The 21,915-nt window shown below is 30.4% G+C and overlaps 1 protein-coding gene across 2 annotated transcripts; it reads right to left on the bottom strand.

The window, feature by feature from the left end:
- Nucleotides 1–43: 43 nt before the first annotated feature.
- LOC129958182 (abnormal cell migration protein 13-like) lies at nucleotides 44–16,104 on the bottom strand. Of its 2 annotated transcripts, none has more exons than XM_056070448.1 (5): nucleotides 15,566–16,104; nucleotides 8,688–8,920; nucleotides 5,369–5,549; nucleotides 2,932–3,114; nucleotides 44–2,041 (listed from the first exon to the last, which is right to left on the bottom strand). In XM_056070448.1, exons 1-5 carry the CDS (start codon nucleotides 15,648–15,650, stop codon nucleotides 1,665–1,667), a joined length of 1,059 nt encoding a protein of 352 aa, XP_055926423.1. In that variant the 5' UTR covers nucleotides 15,651–16,104; the 3' UTR covers nucleotides 44–1,664. The 2 variants fall into 2 exon arrangements, with proteins under 2 accessions (XP_055926423.1, XP_055926424.1); XM_056070449.1 differs by having other exon boundaries at nucleotides 2,974–3,114; nucleotides 15,566–16,102.
- Between the last annotated feature and the right edge of the window lie 5,811 nt (nucleotides 16,105–21,915).

The raw sequence follows: 21,915 nt of genomic DNA, 5'->3' as shown, positions 1-21,915 counted from the left end.
CTAGTTACTCGAGTGTTTTCTATGGCTATAACGCTATATAGGCGGATTGAAAGCTTCATAAACATTTATAGTAGTATTCTTTTATTTCCGAAATCATAATCAGAAACATGGTAGGCATATTATTTAATTTTTACAAGAGCAATAAAAACTGTTAGAAAAAGATAACAATAGAGAGTACTAGCTGACAGTCGTAGGAAAATAAGATTTTTTGTTAATAGTTCTGACATTTTAATACTGAGTACTACAATATGAGTATAATGTTTCATAAAATTAAAATTAACAAATTACTTTCATGAACGGTAACATTTTGAAATAATTAAAACACATATACGAATTTTGTACAGTTAAAATTAAAAACAACTATAAACTAAGCATAAAAAGTAATAATTGATATAAATTACCAAAACTAAAGCTGACAAAATACCAACAGAAATATATAAATTCGATATCACGCTTTTGTGTTATTGATGAAAGTTGATTTACTCTCGGTAAAGAACAGTATACAATAGGAAAAAAACCTCTAAATATTTTAAAGCTTCAGTTGTACGTCAGATACATGTACTTAATTATTATACTTTTGGGTCCTCAAGATAAAATTGTGTATAAGATCTGTTAATTTAGAACATAAAAGTTAACTTATAGAAGTTTTTTAACTGCTGGCGGTTTTTAATCAGAACAAAACAAACATATCATCAAATCAATACAGAAAATTCATATTATAAGGAGTCTGATATTTTACAATTTGAATCATTACTAAATATTTTCATTATTTTTTCTTAGAAAAATAATATGAATAAAGCATTTTGTATATTCTGTCACAAACGTTCTCTAATTAAACTCCTTCACATGGTTTAAATGAAACGGGAGGAAACATACTTTCTGTATCTGTAATATATTGGTACTATTTACTATTGTTTTAAAGTTTTTCAATATTATTTATTATATTTTCATTATATGTCTTATAATGAAGCAACCGAAATGGACTAGAAAATTTATAATTTCTAGAGAATAATCTAAGATAAAGTGTCATTTGGTATGTAGGCATATCAAAAAGCCAAACTATTTAGAAAGACATCGAAAAACATGGGAAGGGTAATGAGAATGTGCATTTATTTACAGTGAATTATTGATTGAATATGCTTTGAAGTTGAGGTAGAATCCAAAAGTACTTCCTGTTGTAAAATATTTCATCATGAAATTTTCTCGAAATAATAAATACACATTTACTAATCTTCTGTTTAAAAAAAAAATCATTATATATTTTAAAACACTCCTTTAATGCATTTTTATCCTTCACAAATGCAATTTTGATTCCATTTTTCTTCATTTGAAGAGAATTAGAAACGACTAGATTATCCGATTAATGCACTTTACAGACATTGCAAAATAATCTGGAAGTTTGAAAAGGAATTATGCGGGGTTTTTTTATGAAATATTGAAGTCACATTTATAAACAGATCAATTTAGAAATTGTGAATGCGGAAACGACACACACATAAAGAAACAAACATGAATATGCATAATTTCACAAACATACAAAAAAGCTACGATCGTTGAACATAAAATAATGTTTTTAAATGCCACTGACAAACAACGTTAACACTAATTCAGAGATATTTTACGACAATTGTAATTCTTAAAAGACTTCATCGCATTCAGATATTTCAAGCTCTGTATGGAGGAGGTCTGTCGTATCTAATTTCAACTTTTTGTTGAACATACGGAATCCCAGGATGCATTGTATAGCTGGGGCAGATGTTTTGGTTCTCTGGAGCAGATGCTTGTGCATTCGGAGAATGAACTGGTTGTAGTGGTGCAGACATTGGACTCATCGAGCCGTATGTGTAGCCTGGAAGAGGGGTATATCCTGGAAGTGGGGTATATGGGGCATTGGGTCTGTATGGGAAATCTTCGACTAAAGGAAGTTTCGCTACTTTGTCCGATTCCGAACGACAGCAGCAAATACACATGACGACAAGAATAGCAATAAAGCTTGTGATCCCAAGAACAACTGCAGTGATAGCAACAGGTGTTACATCAGCTATAAAAAAAAGTAAAAAAGTTTTATTTACGATATATATCTGAGATCAATTAGCTTACTAAAGAACCATCACATTCTCATAATTTGAAAGCAATGATTTCTTCTACTCATTTACTGTTCTTTGACGAGTCTGATTTATAATCAGAATTTCAAACCCAACTTGAATATTACGAGTCTGACTCCTCAATAGCTCTCAACGGATTCATTAGCTTTGTTTTGTAAGATTTTCATTGAGTCACTTGGGCTCTGATTATTTGATCCTAAATAATATGATGAGATATTTATTACTAGTGTTAATTTAACAATAAATGTATTGATTATACAAAATCTTAAAATCTACAATCAGAGTTTTTAAAAGAAAATGATACCATTATTTTTAAATGGTACCTGGTGTCTGTTGTTAAACAATTTTTTAAATCATGTTCATGGTAAAAAAAATTTAAGAGACAAGAAATTTGTTTAATAGATTATTGTGAGAATTAACTAATTTGCAGCCTTCCATACTTATTGGCAAAAGCAACAAAGGAAGACAAAAAGAAATTCGAGATTTTCTTAATCCGCTATCATACGTTTACATGATTGATTCCCATTAATAAATACCTCGTATTTGTATATACGTTTAGGAAAAATCAAATTATTTTTTTATAAGCAATATTCAAAAGAAACTTAAAATATTTTTGATATACAACCAAGAAATCCAATAATACCTTTCGCATACTATGCATAGCTGGAATATTTTAGTTTTTCAATTTAAATGCAGTTTAAATTGCGAGTTTATTTGTATTTTAAACTGAGAGTTTATTTGTATTTTAAATTGCGAATTTATGTGTATGTTACTTCTTGAGTCTACGTTTGTTGTCGGTAGATGAATGTTTGTTCTGATGATTTACCTAATCTAAATAAGAAGTTCTTGTAAATCTGTTGGTACGTACGACAGTGAGGGTGCTCAGCCGAAGTCTCATCACTGCCATCTCCACAATTATTAATTCCGTCACATGTCACTCCAGACCAGATGCAGCGAGTATTGTCACACTTGAATTGCTCAGGTGCTGTACATGCATTTGGCTCTGTATCTGCAAAAAGAAGACAAAAGCACAACTTCAGTTATTATGTCGGTGGTTCAAAAAGTAAAGCAACAAAAGCTTTCATGTATGCGGAAATTCTTTTTGAGAATTAAATTCTATGACTTGAGAGAACAGTACTCAAAAACCTCTGGCAGATAAAACTTGTGGCTTGACGCTCGGAAATTTCTGTTCGCAGATGGTGCCATTGACGGGTTGCATGATTAATGATTGAAGTGCGAAGTGTAATAAGGTAGTTAACAGGAAACAAGGACTGCTCTCAAAAGACGTCCTGTTATTGTACGACAATGCATGACCACACAAAGTATCAATTGCACGTAATTTGGAACAATGCTTCCAGTGGAATGTATCGGAACATTCTCCCTGCATCTCGCAAGCAGAGAGTTTTCCTGTTCGGACCATTGGAGACGCACCTGGCGGATGACTATTTTAGAAACAATTGCCTGCGTTCAGGAAACCGTCGTTATGTGGCTCAGCTACCAGAACCCTGCTTTCTCCTTTGCTGGTTTCGATAGATTGGTTTACCGATTGCACAAATGCTTAACAACTATGGTGACTATGGGAAAAAGTAATATGTACTAATATCTTTCTAAATGCGTAAGTCTCTGGGTTTCTTGAATAAACCCTTTTTTCTCTAAGGACTTGTAACCTTCCTTTTTGAACCAGTTACGTGCTATTATTATCTGTGTCAGATTTATATTCACAATCATTATTCAACACAACATAAATTCGTTAATGTTTGAAACTAATTATCGCTTTTTTTGTCGTTTTCAAATACAGCACATCTGATTAAATTCTAGACCTTGGTTGTACAAGGGTCTTTCTTTTACAATAAATTGTGTTTAAAAAGAGATGTTAAAAGTGCGTGATAGATATAGTGCAAAAAATATATCACCGAAAAAGCAATAGAGGGACGGCACATGATCCATTAAATTTGAAAGAAGTAAATTGATTAGAGTATACTACTAAATCTTTTCTCGCGATCCTTGTTGTTACAATAGCGGTGTGAGGTCGAGTTACTTTCCAATACTCCTACACGAGAGGTTGTACCAACGCCGGTGATGCCTTTAGAACTCAAACATTATTGCCATCTGTTGATGTCCTGGAGTAATGAACATTCAGTTTAACCATAAGTCTTCGAGTGGGTCGGTGTAGCTTAACTACGCTTACTATCAAATCTTTTAAATTTAATTCATATATTGTTTATTATGAATTTAAAATATCCACACGTTGTAGCTTAATTAATATACATTTACATTTCATTTTGAAGCAACACAAAGGCTGTACATAGTTTAACATCTCAATTTTGAACCATGAGGAAATAACGAAGGAAACACATGGCGCCAACACTTCCTCCTCATCCAAACTTCTTTTTTACATCAGCAGAAGTACATTCGAGCTCCTGATATACACCTTGTCGACATAAATGATGAGTTTTCGCTGGAATTGGGTTTCGAATTAAGAATTCCCAAAGATTGCCGATTAATGTCCTTAATTGTCGTTGCATTTGTGCTCGGATCATTTTCATCAACAAGAATGGCAATACCTCAACTTGAAAACGTCTTATACATGACAACGGATTTAAGATACACCAAGTTCACATAGATGGCATATTTTAAAGGACAAAGGATCTTGAACACTCCATCCTTCCGCCCGGAAGCCGAAATTTGCTTCCACGATTGCTTGTTTAGCCGCGATTTGCCAAAACAATTTTCATAAGCATTACAACACTGAAAACTTATTATACACTTATGATTTGTTTAACTGGATAAAAGTTCATTTAAATTGAAGGCATAGATTCTCTCGAAATGACTTTTTAATTCTTTGTTGTATATATGAAATGCATTTTCTGAAATTGAAGCAGACGAGGAGTTAATTGGAAATCAGATCTTTATTCAATTTCATGCTCATTAAGGAAATAGTCCATTTTTTATGAGATATTAATATATCTTCGTTAATCCATGCCCAATTAGAATACATTCCGAATAGGGAGGCAGGAATTCAGAACTTATACAGAATCAGCTGGAAACGAATTCAAAGCTTACATAGAATCAAAAGCGGATTAATTAGAATTTAGCTGAGTAAGAATTTTTATTTTAGTGAATGTAGTCTCTGGAAACGAAAACGCGCCCAACTCTCAAGTTAAAGTGAAGTTTGAATTCAAGTGATTAGAAAATAACTGATTTTAAGAACGCGAATAAATTGAAGTTATTTCATATGTCAAAAATAATTCTAATTATCTTACCCAGCTTTGTGACCGTGAATATGAGCCTGAATCCATTGCTGAAACCCATTCCTCCTTCCGAAGTGTGATACAGAAGTCTGAGTTCACCATCTGAGAAATACGTCTTGCCGTTGAGTCCAAGTTCCTGTAAACCACAGAGTCTATCTCCTCCTTTTTCATCATCTTCACTTTGATTGAATATCTAATGGATATGTCATGGATGAAATGGGAGTGACCTATTTTTAGAGGATAGCAGGCACGTTTTTGCATCTTTATAGTTATAAGCCAGGAATAAAGATTGCAAGAATAAGTGCATTTTAGGTGACGCCACGCAATAAAATTAAACCATTATATACAGAACATCCAAAAAAGTAAACAAGAAATTATTCCCTAAATATTGCAATAGACATATACTTCCAATTAAAGAGTTTTTATTAAATACGGTAGACAAATGTAGAAAACAATTTTGCTTCTATGGAGATTAAGAATTTAAAAAAATATATAGGGCCCCATAAGGTAAAAGTATCATTTATTTATATTTTTCTCGTACATTTATCCATTCAAGATCTGTGTTCCGTGCTTTTATTTACAAAATTTACAGAGATATGAATAATTCTAAATTTAGATTCATCTTTTAAAATTCATTCACATTTTCAAGCTAGCTTCAAGTAGATATATTATCTACTTCCTTTCCCATTTTATATCAATGTAGCCTTTTTTCGGGCTTTTCACTTCACAAACAAAGCCAATGCAAAACGTTATACAGATTCAAATTTTTAATTCTCGCTGGCGAGCAGTGTCTCTACAACAATTTTCAGTGTTTCACTTTAGGTAGATAATAAGTTCAATATCAAACCTCGTTTAACGAGCAACTCCTATAACATGTAAAACAAAATTTTTAAAAAATTTATTGCTGACAGAGCGATATTTCGTAGAACGAGTGGCGAGGAAACACCGAGATGTCACATGCTGGATTGTCATGTATCAGTCTGTGTTGAGGGCTTTTTTTGAAGAGTATATCTACATGGCTAGGTAAAGTTGCCAAACGTGATTCCGAGGGATTTGAGTTACTGCCTATGGAGCCTTAATCGACAAGATTTTGCCTCTGGCTAACATTATGGGACTAGAGGTGGGTAGTAACAATATCTATGAGCTTATAGAAGAATATAGCCAGAACTACCGAAGAGTTTATTGAGGTACTTTCTGTGTCACAGCAAAATGATTCGGAGGAGATTTGGTCCGGAAAGAAGGAAATAATAGCCTCAACAGAACAACAACCTTCCAGGGAAATAAGAAGGATGTTGAAAACATGATAAATTATTGCATCGTATGTTGAAAACCATCGCAATAATAAGACAGTAGCTATGTTCACTACAAATTCATTAAATGATGATGCTTGTCTCGTTTTCGTTAGATTTTGAAAAATAGCTTACGACAAATAACTTTATACAAATTTCTTGCAACAAAAGCATGCATTATAAATAATAAATTACATTATTATAAATTTGTTTGAGTATTTTCTTTCAGAACTGAAAATATTGTCCTGTTTTACATGGATTTCAGGGGAAAAAATTCTTCTTTCGCATTACAAGAGAGATTCGGGAACACATTAATGCTCGTTAAGTAAGGTCCCCCTGTATATAAAAGATTAAGGGATTTTTTTTCAAAATATAAGCATCTTTTAAACTTTGTTACATTAATTATGTAGAGTTATTAATCCTCTCTAGCCCTAATTATTATTTATAAGTAAAAAGAAAACAATATAGAAATATTTCATATTTAAAAACGTCATTTCATCCTCATTAATTAGAATGATTCATTCATTATTCTTATGTATAAAGATCAGGGTGCCATCTAGGAACTCGTAAGTGTATTATGAGTGTGACTAATGGCATCTACTGATTACTAAAAGCAGACTTACTATAATGATATCAATGGGTCTATCGGGCGGAAAGGGTTAAAATGAAAGAACTTTCAATAGGATTAAAAAGAAAAATTCTACAATAGCTCATTGAAAAACAGAAAAAGGAAATAACATGGATTATGTATTTTTATACATTTGTACATTTATGTATTTTTACGCATTTGTACATTTATGTATTTTTATGCATTTGTACATTTATGTATTTTTATGCATTTGTACATTTATGTATTTTTATGCATTTGTACATTCATGTATTTTTATGCATTTGTACATTCATGTATTTTTATGCATTTGTACATTCATGTATTTTTATGCATTTGTACATTCATGTATTTTTATCATTGTACATTCATGTATTTTTATGTATTTGAAGACAGGGAAGTTAAAAAATGCATTTAATTTACAAAGTGTAATAATAGAATTTCAGATTTTATTTTACTTTATACATGTACGATATTTCTTACGTTTAGAAATATTTTAGAATATTGTGGTATTAATCTTAATTTGTTACAAAATGGGCGCTTTAAATTTTTCAACCAGCTATAATTTTTTTCGTGAGTAAAAAATTTTCAAATAATATTTTCGCTTTGAAAATCTTACAATTATTCGATTTCGCCAGTAATATACAGGGAGTCCAATAACATAGAGTAATGAAGCTTTGAATATTAGTATCCTAGAAAATTGTAGACAATTTCAATGGCCATCTCGAGGAAGATCTCTAATCCAAATCAATACTCTGCGGTTTCTTCAGGCGGTCATTGATTGGCCTAAAATAATGTTATTCAGAGCTTTAATTCTGTGAATTTTGGTTGCAGACGAATTGAACCTTTTAATTTTGTTTAAATTGTTAATGTGCCAAGAACATGTTACTAAATCAGATAATAGGACGGGCAAATGTATAAAAATTTAAACTTCCTTTCAAAATAACATTTACTGACTCAGAATTCCTTTCAAAAATAATTTTACTGACTCAGAATTTCTTTCAAAAATACATTTACTGACTCAGAATTCCCTTCGAAAATACATTTACTGACTCAATGAACATAAAATATAATTACTTACGCCTATTAGACTACTTCTTATTGGAAATACATATCCATCATTAACGGTTTAAAAATTACCTATTGTACCACGATTAGAGTGGAAGGCCTGCATACTACAAGTAACTGAAAAAAATTCAGCTAAACAATAAAGGTCGGCAAATTGTATTGAAATATTTTTATCAACTTAACTTTTTTTTTTCACTATTCTTCTCACGTCAATAAGTGAAAATCTGAAAATGGTACAGTGAAAATTTTTTCAGCTCCGAAATATTAGCTGGATGCTGCTCTCTTTTTAAGAAACTCATATGTTGCATACTAACGAATATTTTAATACAGGAAAGAAGTTTGATTATATCATTTATACCTTACTTACTTTAATATAATCTTTGCAGCCTTCGTGATTCCTGAAATCGACTCTAAGCACTGTTATGATGACTCCATAACCTTCTGGAGGTACTAGCTTGAGGAGGCAATTTCTCCCCATCCGTGAATAAGTTCCAAACCTGTTGGAACGTAATTCTCCGACAGAATCAGGCCCAGAAGATGGAAGTCTGAAGTAAACTTTTTGGAATTTGTTTGGAGATGTACATTCATCTTCCACATAATCTAAAAGAGCGATTTCGTAACAATCAGAACTTATATCTTAATTTATTAAAAATATTAAATTTTCGACGTATACAAGAGAAAAAGAGGTGTAATTTACATCCTTTTGTAACATTTTAACATCACGGTTATGTCCTGGTGTAATTATGTCCCGGTTTAAAGCTATCAAACATCTTACTAGGTATTTATAGGTATAATATCTTAACATACCTGTTACGTCCTGGTGTAATTATGATCCGGTTTTAATTTACATCCCGGTGTAAAGCATCTTATTGAAGTTGCCATCGTTGTATTGATAGTCATTTTAACTATATTCGCTCACAATTACTCTATCACTATAGAAAAGAACATTGGCAGATTTATACATTTTGCGACCTGTTTTTCTAAAAAAGCTGGTGAATTTAGTCTCCCATTTTTTCAATACATTTTAACGTAGTTAATATGTTAAAGAATTTATTTTATATCAATTCTTTTATTTCAATAACTTTGCAAAATGTATGTTTTTAATTGTTTATTAGTCATTCTTCATGTATATAAATCAGTCTGACTAGCATTGTTACACGGTTTTATAAGTGGCTAAATTATTAAACATTTTTGGGATTTACTAGCTGTTCTGAATGATTAATCATAATAACCATAATCAAAAATCACAAGGAGTAAGGCCAGGTTAGAATAATAATTTTTCAATAATCCGCTTTCACAGAACTGTTTCCAAATGGTATACGGTAAATGTAAAAAAGAGCATTTAAAATGTCAATTAATACCTAGACAAGCATTTAAAACTTTCCTCTTCCTAGTTTTCATGCTTATTTCACTTTTCAATACCAGCCCACGATACCACTTTTGCTTCTAATGTCAGAAGGTTTAATTATTTTTTCTTTATAAATCCTTTTCTCTTGGGTTATATAATATATATTAGAAGTGGTTTTAAGTTTGCTCCAATACATTCATTAAATGGGCTTTAAGAATTTATACTTAAATTATGACCACTAAGTAGTTATAAGGACCTTTAAACATTTCAGTTCCCAAGAATAAAAATTTTGCTGTTCTAAGCAGAGATTTGCCTATTAGAATTTTATAATGTCATTTTTTCAGATGTCATATTTTAAACCACATCATTATACTGCAGTAAGATTTTTAGATTTTATATTCTTTGTAAATGAGCTTTAAGCTTTTACAACTGCTCCAGAAATTGAGTATACACCATTCATATTCTTCCTAATGATCCCCATAAAAAAGCATCTAAAATATCCCCAGAAAATGCTCCTTTTAAATTATTCTTGTAGAAATGTCAAAATTTTCAATAAATTTTGTATTAAGCAAGGAAAGTTCAAGATAATAAACGAAATAGTTAAGTTTTTATGATGAAGTTTCAAGTTTGAAAGTCACAAAAATTGAGTATCACTTCATAAAAATTTCAATTTTTCCACCAGTATATTTCATGAAATGAACTAGTATAACAAATTTGACTCTGTAATTTAGCATTATTTAATATAAAGATAAATTAGACTTTTTTTTAAGTTCTCAGAAGCTCTACAACTTAAGTGTTAATATTTAGAAATTTGTAGTTCAAATGTCTGAAGAAGGCAAATTTTTATGAGAAATTGTAAAGAATGCTCAGTGTAGACATGGATACATACGAAAAAAATCTTTCAAGTATGTAAAAATCTTGGATTAATAAAAAGAAAATGACAGTGGTAAAAAAAGAAATTCTCAGTTCGACTGAAAGGAATTTTATTAAACAAATACTCCCCTCCCCTCCCCCCCCAAAAAACTAAAATGAATGTTCATCGACGTTAATTGCAATTAGGAAGACCATTTCAAACAAAACAAGGAGAAGGATGCTCAGGAAAGCTAATTATAATGTTGCAGTAATCAGAAAAAAATGCCCAGGAAAGCTAATTATAATGGTGCAGTAATCAGAAAAAAATGCTCAGGAAAGCTAATTATAATGGTGCAGTAATCAGAAAAAAAATGCTCAAGAAAGCTCATTATAATGGTACAGTAATCAGAAAAAAATGCTCAGGAAAGCTAATTATAATGGTGCAGTAATCATAAAAAAATGCTCAGGAAAGCTAATTATAATGGTGCAGTAATCAAAAAAAAAAAAAATGCTCAGGAAAGCTAATTATAATGGTGCAATAATCAGAAAAAAAAAACTTTTTTGCTAAAAAGCATATTTTAGAATCTAGAGATTTCTGCAATAACGTCATATCAGTGATGAAAGTAAAGTTAATGTTTTTAGAAGTGATGGTAGAAGCCACTATTCATTTTGGGATTCCAAAACCCTCCACGCTTTTACGCATGAGTCAGGATTCGTTTATATCGTCAAAAAAGCGTGAGAGGAAAGATAAAATGAGATGTTTACATCTAGCAATGAGATGAACTCGAATTATTCGCTCAATCAGGAGGCGTAACAACTGTTTATATTTCTGTGTACTACCCCTTAGCGAAGTGTCAAAAAGTGGTAGTCTCAGGATCCTGAATCGAAAAGTATATATGGCAGAAGCATATTCTGAAATAATTTCTGAAATCACTATTCAAACAGTCAAATATGGGTGAGGTTCAGTCCTCGTATAGGGTTGTAAATGGAAAAGGGGGGGGGTAGTTTTTACCGATGGCATGAGGGATAAAATGAAACATTAGGCTACATTTAAAGAAAAATTTTGAACAAAATTGTGGTATTTAGGATCAATTTTTTTTTCTGCTAGACAACGACACCAAACATTCAGCCGAAACTGCGAAGATATTATTATACAATTGCAAAATGCAATTGCATACTCCCTCTCAATTCAATGTTATTGAAGGTTTTTACTCAATGTTATTGTACATTATTACAATGTTATGTACAATGTACATATGTACAATGTTATTGTACTTTATTACAATGTTATGTACAATGTACATATGTACAATGTTATTGTACGTTATGTACAATGTACATATGTACAATGTTATTGTACATTATTACAATGTTATGTACAATGTACATATGTACAATGTTATTGTACATTATTACAATGTTATGTACAATGTTATTGTACAATGTACATGTACAATGTACATTGTACATTGTACAATGTACATATGTACAATGTTATTGTACAATGTACATATGTACAATGTTATTGTACATTATTACAATGTTATGTACAATGTTATTGCACAATGTACCTCAACGTTATTGAACATTTGGTACTGAAATTTTAAGAAATCTTTTCAGAACACAACATTAGAAAAAAAAGAATACTTAAAAACTAGCTGCTCGATAACTGGACAAAAGTAGGCCTTGAAGTAAGATAAAATCAAGTCAATGCCACTCTGTTTAGAAGCTGTCTAGAAAGCAAAAGGATATAAAATAAAATATTTGTTTATGTTATTTTTCTTTTTGTTAAAGATACCGTATACTCAATTTTGTAACTAAAAAATTTATTTTGACATAAATTTTATGTTAATGAAAGTATAATCAATCCTATGTTCATGCTTTTAAATTTTATAAGTTTCCTAACATGTTTTTTATTATTTTTTTTCAACTTTTCAGATTAAACGTGAATTTAAAATGACATTCTTACACTTTCAATGAAGAGAGAATGAAATATATCCAATTTTGAGAACCATTATATATTTTAATAATGGGCACTCGGGATTATTTAAAAATCTTTGAGTCTTTCAATTCCCAAGGATAAAAATATTGCTGTTCTAAGCAGTGGTTTCCTCGTGATAATTTCCTCCTTCCTTAAGATATCACACTTTAAACCATACCCTACGTTGACGTAAGATTTTTTTAGATTAGTCAATTTTCTATAATATTCTATACTACTTTCCACAACAACAGTAAAAAGATATAGAAGCTGAGGCTCTTCATATTTCTTAAAAGATAAGATATTTCATCCTCATTCATTTGTAAGAACCAGATAAGTTCCTACATTTACTTTGAACTATACCTCAAAGCGGTTAATAACAAAACACGAAAAACGCGTCTTTTTCTATTTTCTTCTGCAATTATCTGATTGCTTGGTTACCACAAGAGTGAAGCACTCAGTAGTGAACCCGTGAAAACCCTCTCCCTCCCAGCATCCCCTTTTTTTTATCATTCCTGATTTTAGTAAGATTAGAGTAAAAAGATTTTGATTTCCTTGTGACATCTTTTGAAGAGCTTTGTTGGCGTGAACTTTTTATGTCCATACCAATGTAAAGGTCTTGCACTAGCACGGTTTTTAAATTATGAATCATATTAAGACCCTAGAAATACTAAAAATAATTTATAAATTGATCCGAAAAAACGTTCACCGAGTCGTTTTCTGTTAAGTCTCCGAATATTTATGAGAAAAACCGTTTAATAAAATCAATAAAACCGTAAACATTTTAGTGAAAATCGTTGATAAACTGTCTTTAGTTGAATTACTTTAATTTACGATAAATTAAGTAAACCTTTTTTCGAAAGAAGAAACGTAAAGTTTTATCACCAGAAAAAGAGTCACTGAATTAAGTTTAAGGCCTTTTAAACGGAAATAAAATTTCTTTTGAGAAAAAGCAGTTTGCTAAGGATCTTAACTGTTACTTTGGCGCAGCTTAACCAAACATGACTCTTGCGCCATTAAACTTCAACAAACCAAACTACTACTCACATGTTCAAACAAGAAATTTTCATTTGAGAATTGGTGAAATAAAAGATCACAAAACGCGACACGGAATAAAGAACGACTCTTGATAAAAGGAATTATGAGTACATCAGAAATAGAAAGCTGTAAAGGAAAACTAAGCGAATTAAACTCATAAAAGCTTAAAATGGACACTTAAAACATAGAAGTTGTTTTCCAGCATTGGTTCAAACCTTTTAAACGACGATTTATTGGATATTTTACCTATTTTACAAATACTTACTCAAATGAGATTCAGCTTATTAAAGCGGGGGATTTCACTCAGAATCATGATAGATGGCTGTATAGTTAAAATAGCCAAAAAGTCATAAAGTTGCAATTAAATACATAATGAAAAAGCTGTAGAACAATTAAGAAAAAAAAAATCAAGAAATAATAATTCTTTTGCTTAAATGTTACTTTTTCTGCATCCTTACTACGAATCAAAATCATCAATGCATTCTTACACTAAATAGAAAAGATAGAGAGTAAAGGGCGAATAAAAAGACATATGACGTTCAAAAAAACCAAGTATGGTAATCATGAAACATATTCACAGCCTAACACTCCCAAGACACTTACATAAAGAAGTAATTTCATCTTCTTCTGAACAAAAAGGCGTGCTAATTCTTTGCATTTGTTGAAAGTTTAATCTTAAGAATAAATCTTTTTAGAAGTTTTAATTCTAACTTATTTTTCAGGGTAAAACTTTCTAAACATTTTTTGTTTGCTTATATTTGTATGTGTGTATTTGAAAGTCACTGTGATTCAAGCTATTGTTTATTTCTATGCTATTACCACATCCTGAGTCATATCTTCCATTTAGTTACTACGGAAAAACGTTCTGCTATGTAATCGACGCAAAATCCGTTAAGATAAATATTTAAATCCAATTATGCCATCAGGAATATACTATTTTAGGAACTTTGGATTCGTCATTATGAACTGCATCTAAATAAATCCAGGTATGCATTCATAACTATTTTATAATTTTCGGTTTCATCATTGCAAACCATAAGTCCATGAAGCATCTCAATCCGTTGACTACAGTTTGCCTACTTGCAATGTAATAATTATTTCTTGACAGAATGAAGAATTAGAATTCTTCATGCACTGATTTTCAAAACCAGTGTACATCAGATTTACTCTGTTGATTATAATTCTTTTAATACCCTACTTCATAGCTGCACTCAATTATTCTTAAGAGTTGCCAAAATATTTTGCATTAAAAGCAATTAAATGAGAATGCATTTATTATGCACCTAGAAAATACTCGCAAGATTTTTAAATTTCTGAAAATAGACATTAATTCCATGGTAGTGCTGAACGATTAACACCAACAAAAAAACTTGATAGCATTTGGCGTGGATTGTCATTGTTCTGTAATTGCTTTAGAAAGTACTACTAAGGTTCAAGGTCAGTTGGGAAAAAATGATCCAAAAATAATGCAAATAAGAAGTTGATTGTTATTAACAGTTACATCAAAGGGTAACATCAACTGATGATACCATAGTAAATAATAAATTATATGTCGTATAAATGATGATCCAATGTATGGTACGAACTAGAACAGATGATGAAAAAGAAAAACAATCATAGAATATGAGGTTGTTTGATGACAACAATACAACTAAAAATTCATAATCATATTTACTATAAAATACGTCGCAATATACTGAAATTACATATTGAATAATGATTTTTAACCTCTTGATCTACTAGTTCTTTTAACTTCCTAACTGTATGTCCTATTTGAGTCAGTGTAATTTCCATCCGTGAAAGAATGAAAAGGTCACCTAGGATACTTAAATTAATCCCATTATTTTTTGTCTTTTAAATTAATAGCTATTTTGAATTAATAATTTAAATATCAATTATTTTAGTTTGTAATTCAATGCACGAATTTGGGGGTTATTGAACACAAAGAAATTAATATAACATAATACAAACAATTTAAATGAACTCAAAAATGTAACAACATCTGTTAAAATTAATAGTTAATGCTTACATTTACGATAGGCAACGGCGAATTGCACTCCGAAAATTCCCAGGAAAACAATAGGTAACACCAGTTGCGATGACTTGATTATCATCTTAATAACAGTCTATAAAGTATTTCCTTAACTTGAACGCAAGTCGAGACGTTACAAATCAATCTTAAGAAAGAGATATCAGTGTTGGTTGGTCAAAAAGAATAGATGCTCTAAAAGAGCGTGAAACATCTCGCCACTGTTTCGACCTCTGGACCTCTATAGGTGATAAGATCCAGTTTGCTGTACCTCTGGCGTAAACTTTTGTTGACTTTTCGCTTGTGATTAAAGAGGGATCAGTCTCTTCAGAGATAGACACGAGGCGAAACTGATGTCAAGGGTGCCAAAAACACAATACGTCTTCAACAACAGAGCCTCTCATAAAGTCAACAAATTCGAGTTGTCATTAAATTGTTTCACCATCGAACAGATTAGAGAACTTGTACATTTCTGTTTCTTCAGATGATTATATCGAAGATTAAAATATCGAGTTGTGGGGGAGTATTTTCGGCTCGGCTTTGAAAAGGGAATCAACCAAGATAACGAAATTTCGTATTATATATATTTTTTCACATCATCATCATCATTATCTCATCGTAATTTCTCATCATCTATTATTACTTCACCATCTCTATCATCAGTGGTGTTGGAATTCTTGAACTTCAGCTGCATAACCAAATATAATCGTGACGTACGTATGGTATTGCATATGACTACAAATTCTGGCCTATATTAATTTCAGAATACCTCTAACAACTTAAAAGTTAAATTAAAAATGGAACTTACATTTTTGATTTTGATTAAATCCAATTAAAAGGCTAAATTATCATTGACATTATTTAATTCATTTTTGATATATTTTTTAAACAATCCAGCTATGACCCACTTCTAATTAGCAACATTTAATAAAATGCATAAAATTCCTTCTGATAAATTAAAAGAAATCTTTTCGTTGAGATGACCAAATACTTAAGGAGGTTACATTATTTAAATTAATACACTTCATATCATCAATATAATACTTCACATCAGTCATAATTCATGCATGAAAAATACAGCTATTGCACATCCGAAATATTAGTCAAATTTTAATAAAATATGTTTCGTGAAATTTTTTCTAGGGAATTTTCGAATTTCAGATTCGAGGGATCTTTGCATACTCTAGTTAATTAACTTTATTGATAAGTGACCTTGTGAAGAATTTTCAAAGTATTGTGAGCATCAAATTCACCACATCCTCAGCTGAAGTCTTGATTCTTTGTTTATGAATATTTGTTTTGAAAATAACAATTTGTTTTTAAATTAATTTTAGAAACCCGGTAAAATAAAATGTCAATGAGGAGCAGTTATTTGTATTATTTTTAATATTGTTTTTTCAACTGAAAGAAAACCAAATAAACTTATTGAATTCACTGATTGGAATATCAGTCTTACGACCGCTTAAGTACATGTTGACACATTGTGGATAGACTGTCAATTGGATGCAACCTCAAAAATAGAAAAGTAATCTATATATTTTAAAGCATAAGAATATATGGAAAATTCGGAATAGATGAAATATTAAGGGCTGGTGACTAGTTAACGTGCTTTGCGCGCTATCCATTAGGGAAAACATGTTTTCTAGAATATATATATATTAAACTTAACACGAATAAGCTGGTGATCCGTTCGCAATGTGTTAAATAACTTGGTGTTAAAAGGTTATTTCGATTGGAGGGTAAAAAAAGAGTCAAGCTTTCCTTAAACTTTGAAATAATTTATCGGATTCCCATGAATATATTATAACTAAATAAATAATTTCCTTAATTCTTAAATTTAAAGCATGCAACATTTTAGACATTTTTGTATATTCTTCGTAGAGTAATGTTTTTTTATTTTTCATTTCCTCAGAAAAATTATTTTGCTGTAACAATTTTTTCCCTCGTTGAATCTACTGAAGTGTAAATATGCGTATCATTGTTCTAGAGTGCAAATCAATCAATGATGCAAAAGCTGTTGAAATCAATTTAAACAACATGGCAGTTTTGCACGAACTGGAAGATTCAGATGGAAAGTGATAGAGCATGTAGTATACAACCCGGACGTGGCACTCTCAGATTTTCATCTGTTTGGACCCATGAAGGAGTTCTTTAGTGGTCAGAATTCTGAATCTGACGCCGACTTCAAACCTCCCGATGACGTTCTTTGAGAACGGATTTTAAAACTAATTCAGCACTAGGACAAATGCCTCAATATAAATGGAAGTAATGTCAAAAAATAATAAAATGGTAATATTCACATTTCTGTTTCACATTCTTATTCATGGCGCTTTTTTAATTATTGTATTCAAAATTATGTATGTTACTTATTGATATCCCTTGGTAAAAATGTTTTTTTTTTCTTTTCTATATTACCCTCCCAAATTATTGAGAAAAAACGTTAACATCTCAATAAGTTTTTAATTAACTGAAAATCTTATTAAATTTTTTCAAAGGTCTTTATTAGTGAATATCCAAGAATTCCATTCTCAATTTTGTCGCTCTTAAATAGAATGTTCCATTCTATGCTTGGCGATAAACTAGCTCTCTCAAAGTTTTTGCGACCTCAAAATTCATTTTACAACCCTCATCTGATAACCAAAATCGTACCTAACCATCTAACAGAAATATAAATGCTAAATCAGAAATGCATCGTCAGATGGTAAAAAAAAAATTTGGCCCTTATAATACATATTTCTATCTTTAATGTAAACGATTAAATGAATTTTATTCAACTCATTTTTTGAATTTCCCAATTCCGTGAACTGAACAGTACAATTTCTCAAGCAATGAAAAAAAAACTGTTTATCGGAATAATCGTTATTATGATGAATGTTCCTGCTATCCAGAGATGTTATGGATAGAGGGTTAAAAAGCTATGAATTAATTCACTAATAGCAATAACAATACAACAATTCCAAGTCCTACGGAAGTTAGAAGCATGGTAGACTGGAATGCTCTATGTATATGAGAAACTTGAATAAAATACTTGAACCTCAAAGCAATTGCTCACATCTGCACACAATTAACTTTTTAAAATAATTTTTTGACAACGGAAAATATGAATGTCATTTTTTGTTTTATTTTTATTATAAATTATTTATTGTTTTTTCCTTATTATTGTAATTTAATTTTCATTTAGAATGAATATTTAATAAGCCACATATTATTTTAAATTTACAATTCTGGGAAATTTCCAAATGCAATGTTCAGTTTCAGATATTTTATTTGAACATAACTGGGCTCCGTGACTCATAATTATCCGTACTCATAATTATCCTTAAAATTATTCGTGACTCACAATTATCCGTAAAATTATTCATTTCTATCTAAATGCCATAATATATTTTTATGTTGCGATATTGATTGTATTTCGATTCCATGAAACCAGAAGAAAGAGGAAATATGATTTTGAATTAATGTCATGCATTGCACTTGATTCAGATAATTTAAATTCCCTATAAAAAATTATAGGATCTATGCTGTTGCAGAAATTAAATGAGTAGGTCTTGTTTCCCTAATATTTCCTAAGAAATAAATTCCTCGAATAAAAAAATTCTGGAATAAAAAAAACCAAACTAATTAATTAACACTAAATTTATGGAGGAGTCAATTCGACTCATTCAAAATTTTATTGTTGTGCATACAAAAAATTTAAAAAATATTTTTTTAAAAAAAAAAGTACATTGGTTTTTAGTTACATAATGAAATATACATGTAACGATATTTTAAAATCTAATTTAAAACTTAATTAATTTCCTAATCTTTATCTTAATTTAGATCAATCTTACTAACTTCATTCTAAAATGTTTTTTTTTATTTTTTTATCCAATTCCCACTTTTTATTTAATTGTTTTTAACACGCACTTTACAAAGCTGATGACTTTAGCCTTTTCTCAGGCTCCGAGAGAAGGGATAAAAGTACCTAATGGTTACGAGATTCTCTTAAAGATATTTAAGATCTCTTTCGTAAGTCTACAAGTGTCAAAGAAATCCTTATCGAAATCTCGGAAAAATATCACTGAAGGGTATGTTATTTATTTTTATATTCTATATTATATTTTATATTAATTATATATTATATTATATAATTTCTGTCACTTATATCGCGATGTAAACAGACGTCAATTTGATCTTGTACAAATTATGACTCCCTTGGCAAAATAAATCGAAATTAAAATTTCAAAGTATCTTATTTTCGGCCACGCATCTGCTAAAATATATTTACATACATATATAATCCCATCCCATTGCCCACTCTTTAATTTCGAGTTCTAGAATATGTTATATCAAATTTATGATCAAATTTACTTATTAAAGGATTTTATAATTAGTTGTTTCAAATGCATGAAATTTGTGTTTTGTATAAAGAAAATTCGTTTAAGAGTCTTATAAACAACTGATGCAAAGCTTTTACGGTTATCTTGCTCATTTATTTAATTAGTTGCATGACAAATTTGTCATTTCGATTATGTAGTTGAATATTGCTAGAATAAAATATTTTCAATTAAAGCTTTTCATGATAAATGATTTACTGAAATTGGAAAAAAGAATTTTTAAATAAAATTTCCATTTAATTTGTGAATTAAACTGACTCATTTTGTTAAAAATGGGCAGATAATCAACAATTGTAAATTTAGTGTTAATTGTAAAATTTTATTTTTTAATATACTGCAACTTTAGTCTTCCTGACTAATAAACTGGCACTACATGATCGAATTGTCTCATTATCATCAACAGTTCTGAGTATGTGTGTGTGTGTGTGTGTGTGTGTGTGTGTGTGTGTGTGTGTGTGTGTGTGTGTGTGTGTGTGTGTGTGTGTGTGTGTGATTATTAGTTATTATGGATATTGTTAGTTGAATTAGAAATCGTGAAACCGCATGTGTGAGTTTCTATATTCAAGAGCAATTCCTTAAAGTAGTACAGGACTGAGAGAATAGCTTTCAACCTTTATAGTAGAATCTCACTGCTTATATTTGAATATTTGCCAAGGTTTTAAATTCTCGAAGAGCAATCCCTCAAAGTAGTGCAAGATTGGAGAAAATTCCAGTCAAATCTCATTATACAGATTTCAATATTCGCCATGGTTTTGAGTGCTCCTAAAAGGCTTCCAAGTACAGTAATGATTTAGGAAACTGTAAAACGCATTTTATAAATATAACAGTGAAAAAAAATTTTGAACAGTTATACTCGCCAATCACAAACTAAATAATTTTTTTAACTACACTGCGATATCTATCATGCGATAATAGAGTTGATGAAACCAGATTGTGGGAATAAAAATATCACTTTTTAAATACAGGGTAAACCAAAATGAATGCCCAATTTCTTAGGTACACTATGTAAAAAGAAATAAATTTATTCATTAAAAATATGCATACAGAGGTAATATAAGCAATTTTGAATTTACTCCTCACAAATGTTCGATATGTGCTCCTTTTATTATACGACATACATTGTCTGAAATGTAATTCTTGCCAAATTTTGCGCAGCATGTCCGTATCGATGGTGACAATAACAGCTGTGATACGGGCTTTCAAATCAGCCATGGTTGTTAGATCATAAAGCCATGGTTGTTGGATCACATGTGCTCCTTTTATTATACGACATACATTGTCTGAAATGTAATTCTTGCCAAATTTTGCGCAGCATGTCCGTATCGATGGTGACAATAGTAGCTGTGATACGGGCTTTCAAATCAGCCATGGTTGTTAGATCATAAAAGAAGCGGCTATCGAACATTTGTGAGGAGTACATTAAAAAATTGCTTATATTACCTCTATATGTATATTTTTAATGAATACATTCATTTCATTTTACATAGTGTACCTCAGAAATTGGAGCATTCATTTTGACTTACTCTAGCTAGATACATAAATCTAAATTCACAAGGAAAAAATCCAAAAACTGGTTAATTCCCTCCTTTCCATAAGCTATTACCTTGACATATAACACGCACCAGCAAGATTGAAAGGAATAAAAAGAGCGATGTAAAAGTAAAATAATTTGATGTTCCGAAAGGTCGTTTACTAACTTAAATGTAGGTCAGTAAGCAAAAACAAGTCATTTTTTTGCAATAGAACAAGGATTCAGAAACGAAAAGGAATATTGGTTTTTCGATAATGAATTAACTAAAAGAAAATGATATACCAGATAAAATGTAAACCACAAATTTAAGGAATATAAATTTACAACAAACCAGTTGCATGAGCGTTACAACTCATAAGAAGCATGATAAATACAATAATGGAAAATAGGAGACAGTATAAATAACAAATCATTGGGGCATTTAAAATGAGTGTTCAAAGAAA

Source organism: Argiope bruennichi, chromosome X1 (genome assembly GCF_947563725.1).
Source record: "Argiope bruennichi chromosome X1, qqArgBrue1.1, whole genome shotgun sequence".
Classification (NCBI taxonomy): domain Eukaryota; kingdom Metazoa; phylum Arthropoda; class Arachnida; order Araneae; family Araneidae; genus Argiope; species Argiope bruennichi.
The sequence above is the reverse complement of the archived record's forward strand: the minus strand, read 5'-3'. Positions and strand labels throughout refer to the sequence as shown.